This window comes from Schistocerca cancellata, chromosome 6, assembly GCF_023864275.1.
Source record: "Schistocerca cancellata isolate TAMUIC-IGC-003103 chromosome 6, iqSchCanc2.1, whole genome shotgun sequence".
Classification (NCBI taxonomy): domain Eukaryota; kingdom Metazoa; phylum Arthropoda; class Insecta; order Orthoptera; family Acrididae; genus Schistocerca; species Schistocerca cancellata.
In genome coordinates, this window is record NC_064631.1 from 92,102,964 (window position 1) to 92,119,246 (window position 16,283).

General features: G+C 45.0%; 1 protein-coding gene across 1 annotated transcript in view; it reads left to right on the top strand.

Moving 5' to 3' along the window:
- The window catches only part of LOC126088166 (protein Wnt-1-like), a 100,788-nt gene that overhangs the window by 34,063 nt on the left and 50,442 nt on the right, over nucleotides 1-16,283 (top strand). The window contains exon 3 of the mRNA XM_049906289.1: nucleotides 9,827-9,947. Coding sequence (XP_049762246.1) covers nucleotides 9,827-9,947 — 121 coding nt within the window. The remainder of the gene's footprint in view (nucleotides 1-9,826; nucleotides 9,948-16,283) is intronic.

Consider the following 16,283-nt stretch of genomic DNA (forward strand, 5'->3'; position numbering starts at 1 on the left):
TAATGTGCTCTCTGAAGCATGGTTGTTGGTATCGCCATGAAAGTATGAGCTGCTTTTGGTAATCTCGGAAATCGAGGACAGGACAAGAGGTCAATAGGGTCCTTTAAATGATCAGAGATATGCTCGCAATCTGAACCCCACTGGAACTTTATTCTCTTGTCTAACAGATGAGTAAGAGGCCTTGCAACCTTTGTCAAATTTTGCACAAACTTTCTATAATATCTAGCAGAACCAAAAAATGACTGAAGCTCTTTTTGAGTAGCAGGAGTGGCGATTTCTCACATTGTTAATACAAGCTGTATGTCCGCTCCGACACTGTCCTGGTTGACAACATGTCCCAAATAGCGCACTACTTTTAATAGATAATGACGCCATTATAAACTAAATGTTAGCTGTCCTGCTTGCTCTTTAGTCTTAAAGACTCCTACAAATATACCACACGCTCTTGGATGTCTTTAGAAAATACTATGATATCGTCAAGTACACCATCTGCTGTTTTGTTTCATGTCTTACGATTCCTCGTCCAGTCGGTGTTGGAATGTAATCAATGCATTATTCTATCCAAATGGCATTCGTCGTGTTAGGTTATCCAAGGTTTTGGCAGTGTTTGATGTAGAGCACGAACCTGTGATTATACACTGATTAAAATATTGATAGTCACGACAGAGCCTATGAGCCTTAGTGCCATTTAAGGTCATTGTTGGTATAACAACTACCAGCATTTCCCAGGGACTGGTCCATACTTAAATTATCCTTTCATGGAGTTGCAGGTTTAGAAATTCCTCCATCGTCGATTATAGGTGATGTGTAACCTGATATGGCTTTCTATACCCCAACGGTTCGTTCCCAGTGGTAATCCTATGTTATGTTACTGATGTAGCTGGCAGAGGTCTAGCAGGATTAAATAACTCTGTGCATTTCAAAAACAATTTTTCCAATTTACCTCTCTGTTCTTTTCGTGAAAAAGCAAAATTTTTCCTCACAGCATGACTAAATCAGCAGACTGACCTATCTTCAAAGACTTTACGCTGAAACCTATCAAATTCTTCTTTCTCTACAACTTCCAAATTGGCTACCAAAATTACCTACACTGGTGGGCATAACCCAACTACCATCAACTACTTGAACATATGACAAACCAAGGCACATAAAGCACTATGCTCTGTCCAGTTCTTCATTTTCTGCCAAAGGTTCAACTATACATAACACATTAATTGGTAGATCTACTCCTGCATCCACACAGACTAGATGCCTTGCACCTTGGTATTTTATCCCATGAGTTGAGTATTAAGTTTAGTAGGCTTCCTCAGTGTCTGGCCAGTTTCCAAGAGTTCCACTGTAGCTTTTGCCAACCCGAGGAAGTACTTCCGCACTTGCACGAAAGTCTTCCTTTTCCACTCAGAAGTTCATCCATGCTCAACTGAGCAAACTACCGTCTCCACCTACACCACTGAATCTACGATGAAGTGGGTTCAACTTCTTCTCACCAAATACCCCATATCCAAATAAAAATATATGGTCATCCTCCTACAGACACGGTTAAGTCTGTCGCTGATTCAACTTTTCGTTTAACATCAGAGTGTGAGCTCTATCCTACCTCCATTTGTGTCTTTGGAAACCATTGCGGACATAAACATTCAAAATCTCCAAATTTCTTACACATACGGCACTTAGGTTCCCTATAATTCCGCTGAATGTGACCGGGTTGAGAAGAAAGCTAACATACGATTTCAGCACTAAAGACCACCTTCTTTTCCCATGTCTTGGTCACTGCATCCATCTGTGCTAACACTATCACAGTCTTTACGGTTTCGTTTAAGGCTTGTGGGAATTCTAGTCATATCTTGCATGAAATTTCAGCTGGCAAACCCCGCAAAAATGCGTCTAGCGCCATTTTGTTTTGCTTCTTGCATTGTCGTCATCCGTTAACTCGTAAGTACTGATTTTAAGTTTTCTAATTCGATAAAAAAAAAAGCAATCCGCAGACTCTCTCTGTCTTCATGCTATATCACTGAGCTGCTCACGGTAAAAACTAGCGGTATTTTTCCTTCTGTACCGTTCCAACAACCCTTCCTTAGGTCCTAAAAACACTGAACGTATGCAACTTCTCATGACACTCAACATATGCCCTAACCCTGTAAACTTTAATCGAGCCATACTTAGTAGCCATTCGTCATTCCATATCTCAGTTGTACAGTTGTTAGTAAATTATCTATAAATGGAAAAAAATATCTTCCCCTTTCCTCCTTACTGATGAGACATTGCTATTATGCAGATCTAGAGACACGTTAGAAGACCACTGTTCCCTTCTTTTCTTCCCTGCCAGACTATCAAGCTCCTTAAATAATTCTAAACTATCAGCTTGCCTTTGAGCAACCTAATCCAACACGTTGAATTGCTTCCTGACCTAAAACCTTTTCACCTGATGCTATTTTGATTACTATTATTACTACCTTAAGTTCTTCATCCATAGCTGAGTGTTCAGAGCAGCAGAATATCATGTGAGGGGCCAGGGTTCCATTCCTGGCTTGGCCAGGAAGTTTCTCTGCTCGGGGACTGCGTATTGTGTTGTCTTAAACAATATTTCGTCCTCATCGACACGCAAGTCGCCGAAGAGGCGTTAAGTAAAAAAGACTTGCACCAGGCTCCCGGTCTACCTGGTGGGACGCCCTAGCCACAGGCACATTACCAAAAGGACAAAGTAAGAATATTCCTATGTTCAAATGAAGAAGAAGTAAATAATCATACACGAACATACAGTTCCTTAAGTCGACACTAAATTGTTTTTCTTGTGTTGCTGCAGACATAGAACTACTATTTCAGCCTGCAAAAAATGGTTCAAATGACTCTAAGCACTATGGGACTTAACATCTGAGGTCATTAGTCACCTAGATGTAGAACTACTTAAAACTAACTGACCTAAGGACATCACACACATCCATGCCCGAGTTAGGATTCGAACCTGCGCCCGTAGTAGCAGCGCGGTTCCGGACTGAAGCGCCTAGAAACGCTCGGTCACAGCGGCCGGCTTTCCGCCTGCACCAGTACTTCTGTTGCCACTTGCAGAGGGCATGGATTTTCTCTTGTTGAGGATGGTGGATCAGGGTGAGTCTAAACGCACTCAAAAGCGGTGGTATTCGTTTATTACTCCAATAGTTCGTAGTACAAGCTCAAGCTCAAATCAGGCAGTGCTGGAAGGCAATCCCTGATTCATGGACCTGGTGGTGAAGCGTTGTAGCAGGTCACCAGTAGCTTCTATGTTCAGTGTGGCCCAGGAATAGTGCGACCTTGCATAGCAAACATTCCTGGTCTGGCAGCTGAACTATGTCAGGGCTGACATGATAGGCTGATAAGGCCTGCTAAGACACACACACGAATAGCAAGTGACTTGCATAGACATCCAGGGAGCGAAACCTGGACCAGCAGCTGGCTCGCAGCAGCTGTCGCCAGCAGGCTCGGTCAATGGCTACGAGGACCTTAGTCCGACCATCAGGCGATGGCTGGAACCCTTGCAGAAAATTCTAGCAACATGACAGTTGACCAGAGTGGCCCCACGGCAGGTGTGACAGGTGTTGACTGGATAACTCCCCGATACGATGGACAACCAGTGTCCAGTACCCACTGTATAGAATGTTCGGAAATTCCCATTAGAACCTTGTAGAACCTGTAGAGGAAAGCGAATACATAATATGTTGAATAGGAACAGATGTCCAGAAACCTACCATTTCTTTTCTACAACAGTTTTAATTGAGATGTCTAACGAGTTCATGTCTGCTGAGGGAAAAAGAAAAGTTTCAGAGTTGCTTGTCCTGGTACCCAATAGGGTAGACAGGATGATGTGTACTACATCAGACGGTCACCTGATGCCACTTAATGCCTGCCTTGCTGCGAGATCTATTCAAGACTATGCGTCTCGGGTGCAAAAACATGGTTCAGTACATGTTTGCCGAATACACAGACATGCTTCTTGTGTATGGCAAAGATCGAGGTAGTTGAAAAGACGCTGGTCGGATGTATCACGAACTTTTTCCGCAACGTAGCACGCCATCGCACAGATTTCTTGCCCAAGTTACGCAGTGGCTCTGATAAACGGGTACCTTCACCTTGAAGAGGTGGGACTGCGGTGCTCCACAACAGCTTCGCGCGCCCGTATTTGATGAAAATGTACTACATTACGTTGAAGAGAATCCCTCAACAAATACTCGAACAGCTGCGTGTGCAGTGGATGTTAATCACAGTATCACGTAAGCAACAGATACATCCATATCACTTACAAAGGGTACACACTATGGCTCCAGCCGCTTTTCGACAACGTGCTGCGTACTGGCGTTGTTCCTGCACCAATGCATCGACACACCCCTGTTTCCAGGGACTCTGTTCTAAATTCGCGAAACAGCCATGTCTGGGCAGAAGTAAACCGTCGTGCCACGCACGTGCATGGATTTCAACATCAGTTTGGTATTAACGCGTGGGCAGCTATTCTGGATGGTCATGCGATTGGGCCATACTCTTTCCACTCAAGCTAACTGGTCCTACGTACTTCATTTGGCTATAAAACGTGTGGAGCCTTAGTTTCAGCTTCATGATGCACCACCTCACTTCTAGCTTGCGGTTCAGAGACATCTCAACAGACGATATGGTGGTCCAACCGGCATGGCTGCATGATCACCGGATTTAACTCCTATGGACTACTTCTTGTGGGGTCTTATGAAAAGTTTAATTTACGAGACGCCTGTAGAGACAGAGGAAGATCTGCTGGCACGACGTCTGGCCGCTGCACTAGAAGTTGAAGAGACACCAGGTGGGACGGAAAGTGTGTACCAGAACATGCTTCGTAGGAACAAGGCATATAACAACGTTTGTGATAGCCACATCGAGCTGCTGTTGTAATTCATCTGCACTGTTCTGTACATACAATATGCTGGATTCTTTTTTGTTTCTGAATAATGTAAACGTGCGATGTTTAAATTGTTATGTTTCCTTTCGAACTGTTGTCTAATAACTATACTGCGTCACACCTAATTCAGTTCCTCAAGCAGAAGTGGATGAGTTAAAACATCTGAACTGAAACCATTGTAGAATGGAAATTATACGTTTCTGGACATGGGTTCCTGTTCAAAATCTTGTGTACTCTCTCCACTGTGTAAGTCCTAGAAGTTTGTAACATGAATTTCCGAACACCCTGTATAAGCACCAAACTGAGTTTTGTGGTATTGCTGCTGGAAATTTTACGTCTCCCACATGTTGAAGTGTTCCTGGTTTTAGTACTCGATTGGGCACTGATTGGCAGGTCCAGTGCCATGGCAGCACATTGCTGCAGGTGGCTTGCTTTACGGCATCGAACTCTGTTGCGTAGGTCCATGTAGTTTGCAACTGGGTTAGTCAAACTGCGTTTTCCATCTTAAAGACGGAGTCCACACAGCATACTTATCAAGACGACATAAAAGAAAGTCACAACACTTGGTCACTGAGAATGTGGAAATAAATGCTTTGGTTCATGTTCACATTACTCTGAATGAATGATCCCAAGTCATTGTTCGAAAACAGCTCAAGAACATCACACGACCACCCCCGTCTTGATCACCAACCATTAACTTTGGGTTGAACGTCTTATTGGGCTGCCGGTACACCCGACGCCTTGCATGATCTGGAAAGAGGCAAAATTGCCATTCGCCGCACCACATTACGTGCCCACAGTCAGTTACTGTCCAGTTTTCGTGTTCTTTGGCCCACTGAAAACGTGCAGTTTTATGAGCTGTGCTGTTAGGTGATGTGCTTCTGAGAGGTATCCTGCTCCAGTTGAGTGCTATATGCAGGTCTCACCGAAATGTTTGATGGGAAACTTGTTGAGGTTGTTCTGCTTTCACTGACAGAAGCAATTTCTGTTAAAATCGTTGTCACTGTCACGGCGTGAAACGCATCTCCAGTCCCTTTCGGTTAGGATCTTGTCACGATTGCTGGTCATAAGCAGTCTTACAGGGCTGCGAGTGGTACACCAACCTTGTAGGTACCTTGGACAGGCCATGACGATCAAGCAATAAACAGGGCAACTTCATTCACCGTGCAGTCTTGAGAACATCCAAACGCGATGACTCCTTTCTGTCATTCTTTTACATCTTCACTCTGACCCATCTTTACTGCGCTGATTCCGTACAATAAACTGCCACATACATACCATTTCACTCCCATGACTTAAACCAACGTTGGAGGGCCACACGACTGCCTGTTGCCAGTTGATTGACGTCTACAGCTCTCCAAAACGATCAGTGTGCTCTTTTAAGGGCTCATTAATATTTTGACCGGTAAGTGAAAAAAAGCTCCCCACAAACTGGACTTGTAACTTAGTGGTTTGTGAGTAGCATACTTCCTACTCAATCATTCATGATCCGGTGAGTGAGATTTAAGATTTGCACTGATAGTGATCTAACAATATAATTAGCTAAGTCAAAGCGCAGATTTATACTGCATAGTACGGGGTGGGCATAAAGTCTTTCCCTGATTACAAAATTAGTTTCTAAGGAACTGTGCTATTTATGTGCTGTGACGGTATCTGGTTTCCTTTCTCTCTCACTCATTTGTAACATGTAGTGAATCTTAGGAGTCTGCTGTCGCAATGGCGTCTATGCAGGAGGAAGTGCAGTGTGTTTTGTGGTTTCATGAAACACGATCGCTTACTATAATTGATTGACAGCTCCGAATTGCTTATCAAAGTGATGTTCCAGGTGTGAAGAGCATCAAAAGATCGTACGAAAAGTTTAAAGAGGCTGGTTTTGTTGGTGACAAGGCAAGAAGCGGTAGAAGAGGTGAGAGTGACAAAATTGTTGATACCGTATGACAGTATTTCAATGCAGTCTGTGAATATCGACCCATCATGTTCCCAGAGAAACAGACGTACCGTACCTTAGAGCACTGAGGTGAAGATGTTACAGAAATGGCTGCATTTGTATGCATACAAAGTGCGGCTCTTGCAAGCTTCGCAGCCAGAAGGTAGGCCCAAATGTGCTGAGGCTGCTAGAGGCATGTAGGAGGAATCGATGCATTACAGGAATTGTTTACTGGACATGTTGGAACTTTACCGTGCACCTCACGTACAGGAGATTCAACCACGAGTAGTGTTTCAACAAGATAGTGCACTGCCACACTGAGAGTTATTTGCTCGCTAGTTCTCGGGTGAAACCTTTTTGCACAGATGGATCGGCAGAAATGATCCAACATCATGGTCACCATGTTCACCAGACATACACCTCATGACTTTTTTGTGAGTTTACGTTAAGGATAAGCTGTTTAGTTTGCCATTTCTTGATATGCAAACTCTGACGGAATGAATACGACTTGCTGGAGAGGCGGTCCGGCAAGAGATGTTGGCAAAGACATGCTGGGAAACTGAGTATCGCCTAGACGTTTTCCGGGCAAAAAATGGAACACAAGTGGAAGTGTATTCATAAAAAAACTTTTTGAGTTGGGTTACTATTCGAAACAAACGGCGTAACTGTTCAAATGGCTCTGAGCACTATGGGACTTAACTTCTGAGGTCATCAGTCCCCTAGAACTTAGAACTACTTAAACATGACTAACCTATATTGTTGTTGTTGTAGTCTCCAGTCCTGTGACTGGTTTGATGCAGCTCTCCATGCTACCCTATCCTGTGCAAGCTTCTTCATCTCCCAGTACCTACTGCAACCTACATTCTTCTAAATCTGCTTAGTGTATTCATCTCTTAGTCTCCCTCTACGATTTTTACCCTCCACGCTGCCCTCCAGTGCTAAATTTGTGATCCCCTGATGCCTCAGAACATACCCTACCAACCGGTCCCTTCTTCTTGTCAAGTTGTGCCACAAAGTCCTCTTCTCCCCAATTCTATTCAATACCTCCTGATTAGTTATGTGATCTACCCATCTAATCTTCAGCATTCTTCTGTAGCACCACATTTCGAAAGCTTCTATTCTCTTCTTGTCCAAACTTTTTTTTCGTCCACGTTTCACTTCCATACATGGCTACACTCCACACAAATACTTTCATAAACGACGTCCTGACACTTAAATCTATACTCGATGTTGACAAATTTCTCTTCTTCAGAAACGCTTTCCTTGCCATTGCCAGTCTACATTTTATATCCTCTCTACTTGGACCATCATCAGTTATTTTGATCCCCAAATATCAAAACTCTTTTACTACCTTAAGTGTCTCATTTCCTAATCTAATCCCCTCAGCATCACCCGACTTATTTCGACTACATTCCATTATCCTCGTTTTGCTTTTGTTGATGTTCATCTTATATCCTCCTTTCAAGACACTGTCCATTCCGTTCAGTTAACCTAAGGACATCACAAACATCCATGCCTGAGGCAGGATTCGAACCTGCAACCGTAGTGGTCGCGCGGTTCTAGACTGTAGCGCCTAGAACCGCTCGGCCACCTCGGCCGGCCGCGTAACTGTGCGCAGTGCAGTTCTTACAAGGCAACCTCCCCATCGCACCCCCCTCAGATGTAGTTATAAGTTGGCACAGTGGATAGGCCTTGAAAAACTGAACACAGATTAATTGAGAAAACAGGAAGAAGTTGTGTGAAACTATGAAAAAAATAAGCAAAATATACAAACTGAGTAGTCCATGCGCAAGATAGGCAACATCAAGGAGAGTGTGAGTTCAGGAGCGCCGTGGTCCCGTGGTTAGCGTGAGCAGCTGCGGAACGAGAGGTCCTTGGTTCAAGTCTTCCCTCGAGTGAAAAGTTTACTTTTTTTTATTTTCGCAAAGTTATGATCTGTCCGTTCGGTCATTGACGTCTCTGTTCACTGTAATAAGTTTAGTGTCTGTGTTTTGCGACCGCACCGCAAAACCGTGCGATTAGTAGACGAAAGGACGTGCCTCTCCAATGGGAACCGAAAACATTTGATCGCAAGATCATAGGTCAACCGATTCCTCCACAGGAAAACACGTCTGATATATTCTATACGACACTGGTGACGGCTTGTGCGTCATATGACAGGAATATGTTGTCGACCCACCTAACTTGTGCACTTGGCGAATGGGTAAAAAGATTCTTGTACCTCGTCCGATTTAGGTTTTCTTGTGTATGTGATAATCACTCCCAAAAAAGTGATGAAAACATGAGAGTTTGTCACATAAACTGCAACAAATGAATGCAACAGTTTCACAGTCGCACAGTTTTCCCTGTACTCTGTCAAAACATATGTTTTTAACGTTTTCAAATTTTTCCGTGTGTAGACCGTCAAATGCTGCATATGTCCAAGCAAATCTGAAAATGTCCTGGAATTTTTGAGAGCGAAGTTGATTATGTGTGAGTGCCTGAACTTTGATAATTGTCTGAAAATAAAAAATTAAACTTTTCACTCGAGGGAAGGCTTGAACAAAGGACCTCTCGTACCTCAGCTGCTCACGCTAACCACGGGACCACGGCTCTCCTGAGCTCACATTCTCCTTGATGTTGCATATCTTGCGCATGGACTCCTCAGTTTGTATATTTTGCTTATTTTTTTCATAGTTCCACACAACTTCTTCCTGTTTTCTCGAATGATCTGTGTTCAGTTTTCCAAAGCCTATCCACTGTGCCAACTAAATCTGAGGGGGGTGCGATGGGGAGGTTCCCTCGTTAGAAACAAATCTTCGTAATCAGGGACGACTTAATAGTGTCCCTGCACTCTGTTTGATGTGGTATCACTCCCATGTCAGAATTCACCTTTAGACAGTGTATTTATGTAATTGTTTACTTTAAATTCTGATTGCAGTGTTATCTTTTCGCGCCCTTACGGCGAGTATGCACTATACGATTAATGTGTGCGGCGGAAATGACGCCGGTCCTGGTTGCAGGCAGTCGGCGTGGGCATGAAGACTGCTCTGGAGGAGTGCCAGTTCCAGTTCCGCATGAGCAGGTGGAACTGCTCCACCGTGCCCGGCAGCGGCACGCTCTTCGGCAACGTCATGACCATCAGTAAGTCTTGCAACTACCGTACATGTAGACTTTATCATAATGATGCTGCAGACCTCGCACCCATTCTGTATCCACCACTGAACAGGGAGAGTAGCTGTAAATTTGTTCTGCAACTGTGCTCCGTTCACCACGATCGCACCATAATTATATGTTCACCTTCAAAGTATGCTGTATACAAACTACAGGGTGGCGCACGAAATGTGTTACCATTTTGTTCTTGAATATAAACTTTATTGTCAATACAATCTGAAAGGAACATACAGGGTGTTACAAAAAGGTACGGCCAAACTTTCAGGGAACATTCCTCACACACAAAGAAAGAAAATATGTTATGTGGACATGTGTCCGCAAACGCTTACTTTCCATGTTAGAGCTCATTTTATTACTTCTCTTCAAATCACATTAATCATGGAATGGAAACACACAGCAACGGAACGTACCAGCGTGACTTCAAACACTTTGTTACAGGAAATGTTCAAAATGTCCTCCGTTAGCGAGGATACATTCATCCATCCTCCGTCGCATGGAATCCCTGATGCGCTGATGCAGCCCTGGACAATGGCGTATTGTATCACAGCCGTCCACAATACGAGCACAAAGAGTCTCTACATTTGGTACCGGGGTTGCGTAGACAAGAGCTTTCAAATGTCCCCATAAATGAAAGTCAAGAGGGTTGATGTCAGGAGAGCGTGGAGGCCATGGAATTGGTCCGCGTCTACCAATCCATCGGTCACCGAATCTGTTGTTGAGAAGCGTACGAACACTTCGACTGAAATGTGCAGGAGCTCCATCGTGCGTGAACCACATGTTGTGTCGTACTTGTCAAGGCACATGTTCTAGTACCACAGGTAGAGTATCCCGTATGAAATCATGATAACGTGCTCCATTGAGCGTAGGTGGAAGAACATGGGGCCCAATCAAGACATCACCAACAATGCCTGCACAAACGTTCACGGAAAATCTGTGTTGATTACGTGATTGCACAATTTCGTGCGGCTTCTCGTCAGCCCAGACATGTTGATTGTGAAAATTACAATTTGATCACGTTGGAATGAAGCCACATCCGTAAAGAGAACATTTGCACTGAAATGAGGATTGACACGTTGTTGGATGAACCATTCGCAGAAGTGTACCCGTGCAGGCCAATCAGCTGCTGATAGTGCCTGCACACGCTGTACATGGTACGCAAACAACTGGTTCTCCCGTAGCACTCTCCATACGGTGACGTGGTCAACGTTACCTTGTACAGCAGCAACTTCTCTGACGCTGACATTAGGGTTATCGTCAACTGCACGAAGAATTGCCTCGTCCATTTCAGGTGTCCTCGTCGTTCTAGGTCTACCCCAGTCGCGAGTCATAGGCTGGAATGTTCCGTGCTCCCTAAGACGCCGATCAATTGCTTCGAACGTCTTCCTGTCGGGACACCTTCGTTCTGGAAATCTGTCTCGATATAAACGTACCGCGCCACGGCTATTGCCCCGTGCTAACTCAGATGGGCATCTGCCAACTCCGCATTTGTAAACATTGCACTGACTGCAAAACCACGTTCGTGATGAACACTAACCTGTTGATGCTACGTACTCATGTGCTTGATGCTAGTACTGTAGAGCAATGAGTCGCATGTCTACACAAGCACCGAAGTCAACATTACCTTCCTTCAATTGGGCCAACTGGCGGTGAATCGAGGAAGTACAGTACATACCGACGAAACTAAAATGAGCTCTAACATGGAAATTAAGCGTTTCCGGACACATGTCCACATAACATCTTTTGTTTATTTGTGTGTGGGGAATGTTTCCTGAAAGTTTGGCCGTACCTTTTTGTAACACCCTGTATACTACAATGAAGAGCCGTCCATGGAGATTTGTTCTAACTCAGCACATGTTCAATATGTCCACCATTTCGTTTCCTGACTTCCTTCAAACGAACACTGAAGTTAGTGATGTCTTCCGTAATTTCACTGCAAGCTTGAAGAATAAGTCTTCTGAGCTCCATTAAATCACGTGGACGTTTCGGGAATTTTTTTCCCTTAGGTACCCCCAAAGAAAAAAGTAACATGGATTGAGGTCTGGACTATTGTGGGGGGGCGGGGGGCAATTTTGTCCGTCATTGAAACGACCTGGAAACCCTGAGTGAAATGATCCGCATGTCGAAATGCTCGTGTAAAAACTCCAACCCAGTGTCTTCAGTATGTGGTCTTGCTCCATCTTGCATGAACCACTACGTGTTGAAGGGCAAGGCAGTAGCAAGAAGCTGTGGAATGAAGCTATTGCGAAGCATGCTGAAATAACGCTCGCTGTCCACAGTTTCTTCAAAGAAAAGGGGTCCAATAAGTCCTTGACTGGAAATTGCTGCCCACGCTGTAATCCTCGGAGCATAATGTTGTCGTTCATGAAACACTTGTCGGTATTCAGTGGCCCAAAAGTGTACATTTTGTTTGTTAACCATGAGAGGCACCCACATGCCTTGCTCATACTGTGGCATCAAGCAGTCAGGCCTGCAAGATGAGTGGTCTGCCAAGCGAGTGGATTCATTTTTTATTTATCAAGTAACATGAACTCCAGTACTCACAATTAAGTTAAAAGTTATCCTCCTGCTTGGATATTACGCAACGGAAACACACATCTGACTATTAGTAATTTACACAACACTGATTGTTCACTACGCACTGGCAATACCACATTTTCTTTCTTATTTAACGGCTTTTATCAACACGTGGCCATCGCACTGAATATGAATGGCGCACACATTATAAATTCTGGATATCACGACAAAATACATTTCGAAGGAAAAGGCCACCAATCTTTTTCTTTTCACTATCTTATTTATTCCGATAAATTCTATAACCTAAACACACAAATTCTATAACCTACAACAATAACACATGAGAAATTCCGCCCAGTGGGCATGGCTTTACATTGGTGATTCTCTATCTTATGGTCTCGTAATTCTTTAACGCTACAGTGCACTTTCTGGATAGGATGGTGGATCTTTTGCTATATCTCACATTTCGACTCTCACAACCATCATCACGAAACTTTCCTCCAGACCGAGCGGTACAAAAGGAACATGCATAACCCACTACCTCTGAAACTACCTTGCTACTCTCCCATGCAAACCACACATACTTAAATTACATGACATACACCACACTGCAACATGGAATACAACATAAGGTATAGTCACAACATTATAATCACATCACTTTCAGCTTTCCCACTTCAATTAGTATTCATCCCAGTTCCGCACGACACTGCCCCACTTCGTAACTTTGCTTTCCTACTACGAACTCTGGACGTTATATGCACGTCTTCCTGTGCAATGCAAGCCAAGTGGCGTTGCTGGATAGACGGCTGACTCACCTTGCTTCTCTCTCAGAGTATTATAGTTTGAATCAAGCGTCACACGGAAACACAACACGCAAAGTAATATTAAGAACATATTCATCACACACGCGAGCCCTCAACTGATACCATGGACGAGTACTTCTCTTTATCCTTTGTCTCATACACAGATTGAGACTCACACAGTACTCACCACGTGGAAGTACTCGTCTCTAATTTCAAGTCCTGCACACGCCATTTCTTAAATATTTCCAACTTATAGTACACACGGTAGTAATTCAGCTTAACTTAAGCACTCGGAAGTACACTCCTGGAAATTGAAATAAGAACACCGTGAATTCATTGTCCCAGGAAGGGGAAACTTTATTGACACATTCCTGGGGTCAGATACATCACATGATCACACTGACAGAACCACAGGCACATAGACACAGGCAACAGAGCATGCACAATGTCGGCACTAGTACAGTGTATATCCACCTTTCGCAGCAATGCAGGCTGCTATTCTCCCATGGAGACGATCGTAGAGATGCTGGATGTAGTCCTGTGGAACGGCTTGCCATGCCATTTCCACCTGGCGCCTCAGTTGGACCAGCGTTCGTGCTAGACGTGCAGACCGCGTGAGACGACGCTTCATCCAGTCCCAAACATGCTCAATGGGGGACACATCCGGAGATCATGCTGGCCAGGGTAGTTGACCTACACCTTCTAGAGCACGTTGGGTGGCACGGGATACATGCGGACGTGCACTCTCCTGTTGGAACAGCAAGTTCCATTGCCGGTCTAGGAATGGTAGAACGATTGGTTCGATGACGGTTTGGATGTACCGTGCACTATTCAGTGTCCCCTCGACGATCACCAGTGGTGTACGGCCAGTGTAGGAGATCGCTCCCCACACCATGATGCCGGGTGTTGGCCCTGTGTGCCTCGATCGTATGCAGTCCTGATTGTGGCGCTCACCTGCACGGCGCCAAACACGCATACGACCATCATTGGCACCAAGACAGAAGCGACTCTCATCGCTGAAGACGACACGTCTCCATTCGTCCCTCCATTCACGCCTGTCGCGACACCACTGGAGGCGGGCTGCACGATGTTGGGGCGTGAGCGGAAGACGGCCTAACGGTGTGCGGGACCGTAGCCCAGCTTCATGGAGACGGTTGCGAATGGTCCTCGCCGATACCCCAGGAGCAACAGTGTCCCTAATTTGCTGGGAAGTGGCGGTGCGGTCCCCTGCGGCACTGCGTAGGATCCTACAGTCTTGGCGTGCATCCGTGCGTCGCTGCGGTCCGGTCCCAGGTCGACGGGCACGTGCACCTTCCGCCGACCACTGGCGACAACATCGATGTACTGTGGAGACCTCACGCCCCACGTGTTGAGCAATTCGGCGGTACGTCCACCCGGCCTCCCGCATGCCCACTATACGCCCTCGCTCAAAGTCCGTCAACTGCACATACGGTTCACGTCCACGCTGTCGCGGCATGCTACCAGTGTTAAAGACTGCGATGGAGCTCCGTATGCCACGGCAAACTGGCTGACACTGACGGCGGCGGTGCACAAATGCTGCGCAGCTAGTGCCATTCGACGGCCAACACCGCGGTTCCTGGTGTGTCCGCTGTGCCGTGCGTGTGATCATTGCTTGTACAGCCCTCTCGCAGTGTCCGGAGCAAGTATGGTGGGTCTGACACACCGGTGTCAATGTGTTCTTTTTTCCATTTCCAGGAGTGTATTTCAACTTATTGCTACACGTGGATTCATTGTGACCGTTAGTCACTTCCGAAAATTACTACGATCCCATTAATATTACCTGCCTGACATTTAATTCTCCCCACAAAAGTTCCTGAAATAGAGAAATTATAGTCTAAACTACTCTTAAGTATTTCACATGCATACCATGTCTCCACTCTTTTGTGCTTACGGAGCATACCTAAGACAGGTCTTACCAACACTAGATACAGCGGCAGAGTGCTGAAACATGGCCGTTCTTCAGGTCATCTCGCACCTCTGTCGAGGTGGGGGAGACCATGCTACCGTATTGGTCAGTCACATTTCAGGCTCAAAGCTCCGGTAAGTTTCATCTCTTTGGTTCCACCCAAAGGATCGTCTCAAAGATGATCATATATTTACATTCACTATCTGCGGTTAGCAGACGACCATACATTCATTCATTTCACAGATCTCACCAAACTGGATGTAGGGATTTATTTTGTGGGAGTGCACATGTGATCAATTAAATAAATAAATTGTCATTCTTTCCCACACTGGTATCCGGCTTCGCTGTATTAATTGAAATTGAGTTATTATTAGAAAAAAATATGTTGTTCTGACAAGAATAATGAAGTATGTTGTAGCTATTTTCAATGTCGGGCGGTACTGTACCCTTTCAACCACACCGTCTAAATGAAAATGCGCCTCGTCTGAAAACCAAACGATGTTGAGAGTTTCTTCCCTATCCTCCGACCCACTGAGCAAACAGTAGTCTCTGCTGCTTGTGTTCTTCAGTGAGCTTCTGTGCACAGGTCATCTTGTATGGATACATATGGAGGTCACTTTTAAGAATGCGTTGAACGGAGCGTCTGGATATTCCCAGTTGCACTGTTGCCTTTCTATACGATTTCCCGGGACTTCTCTGTACAGCAACTCGTACCACTTCAATACAGGCTTAGGCCGAGATCGCTTCGCTTCCAATACTGTTCCTTCCTGTACAAATTTATCGTACAACCTGTGGATGGTCTTCTTGCAAGGGACCCACCATCGTGTGTTAAACTGTTGTCGAAAAGGCCTCTGAGTCACAACAAGGTTTTTCGTTTCATGAAAAAGTAACACAATTGCCGATCGTTGCTGTGTCGTCAGTCTTCGATTGTCAGCCATTGCTGCTTACTAGTCTCCTAGCGGCAGTATCGTGAATTACACGTCATTTCGTAACTCATTTGTTTTTCCAAGCTCTGCTGGTACTGCTGTAGAGATCCCAGCGGGATATCTTATGTGCGTC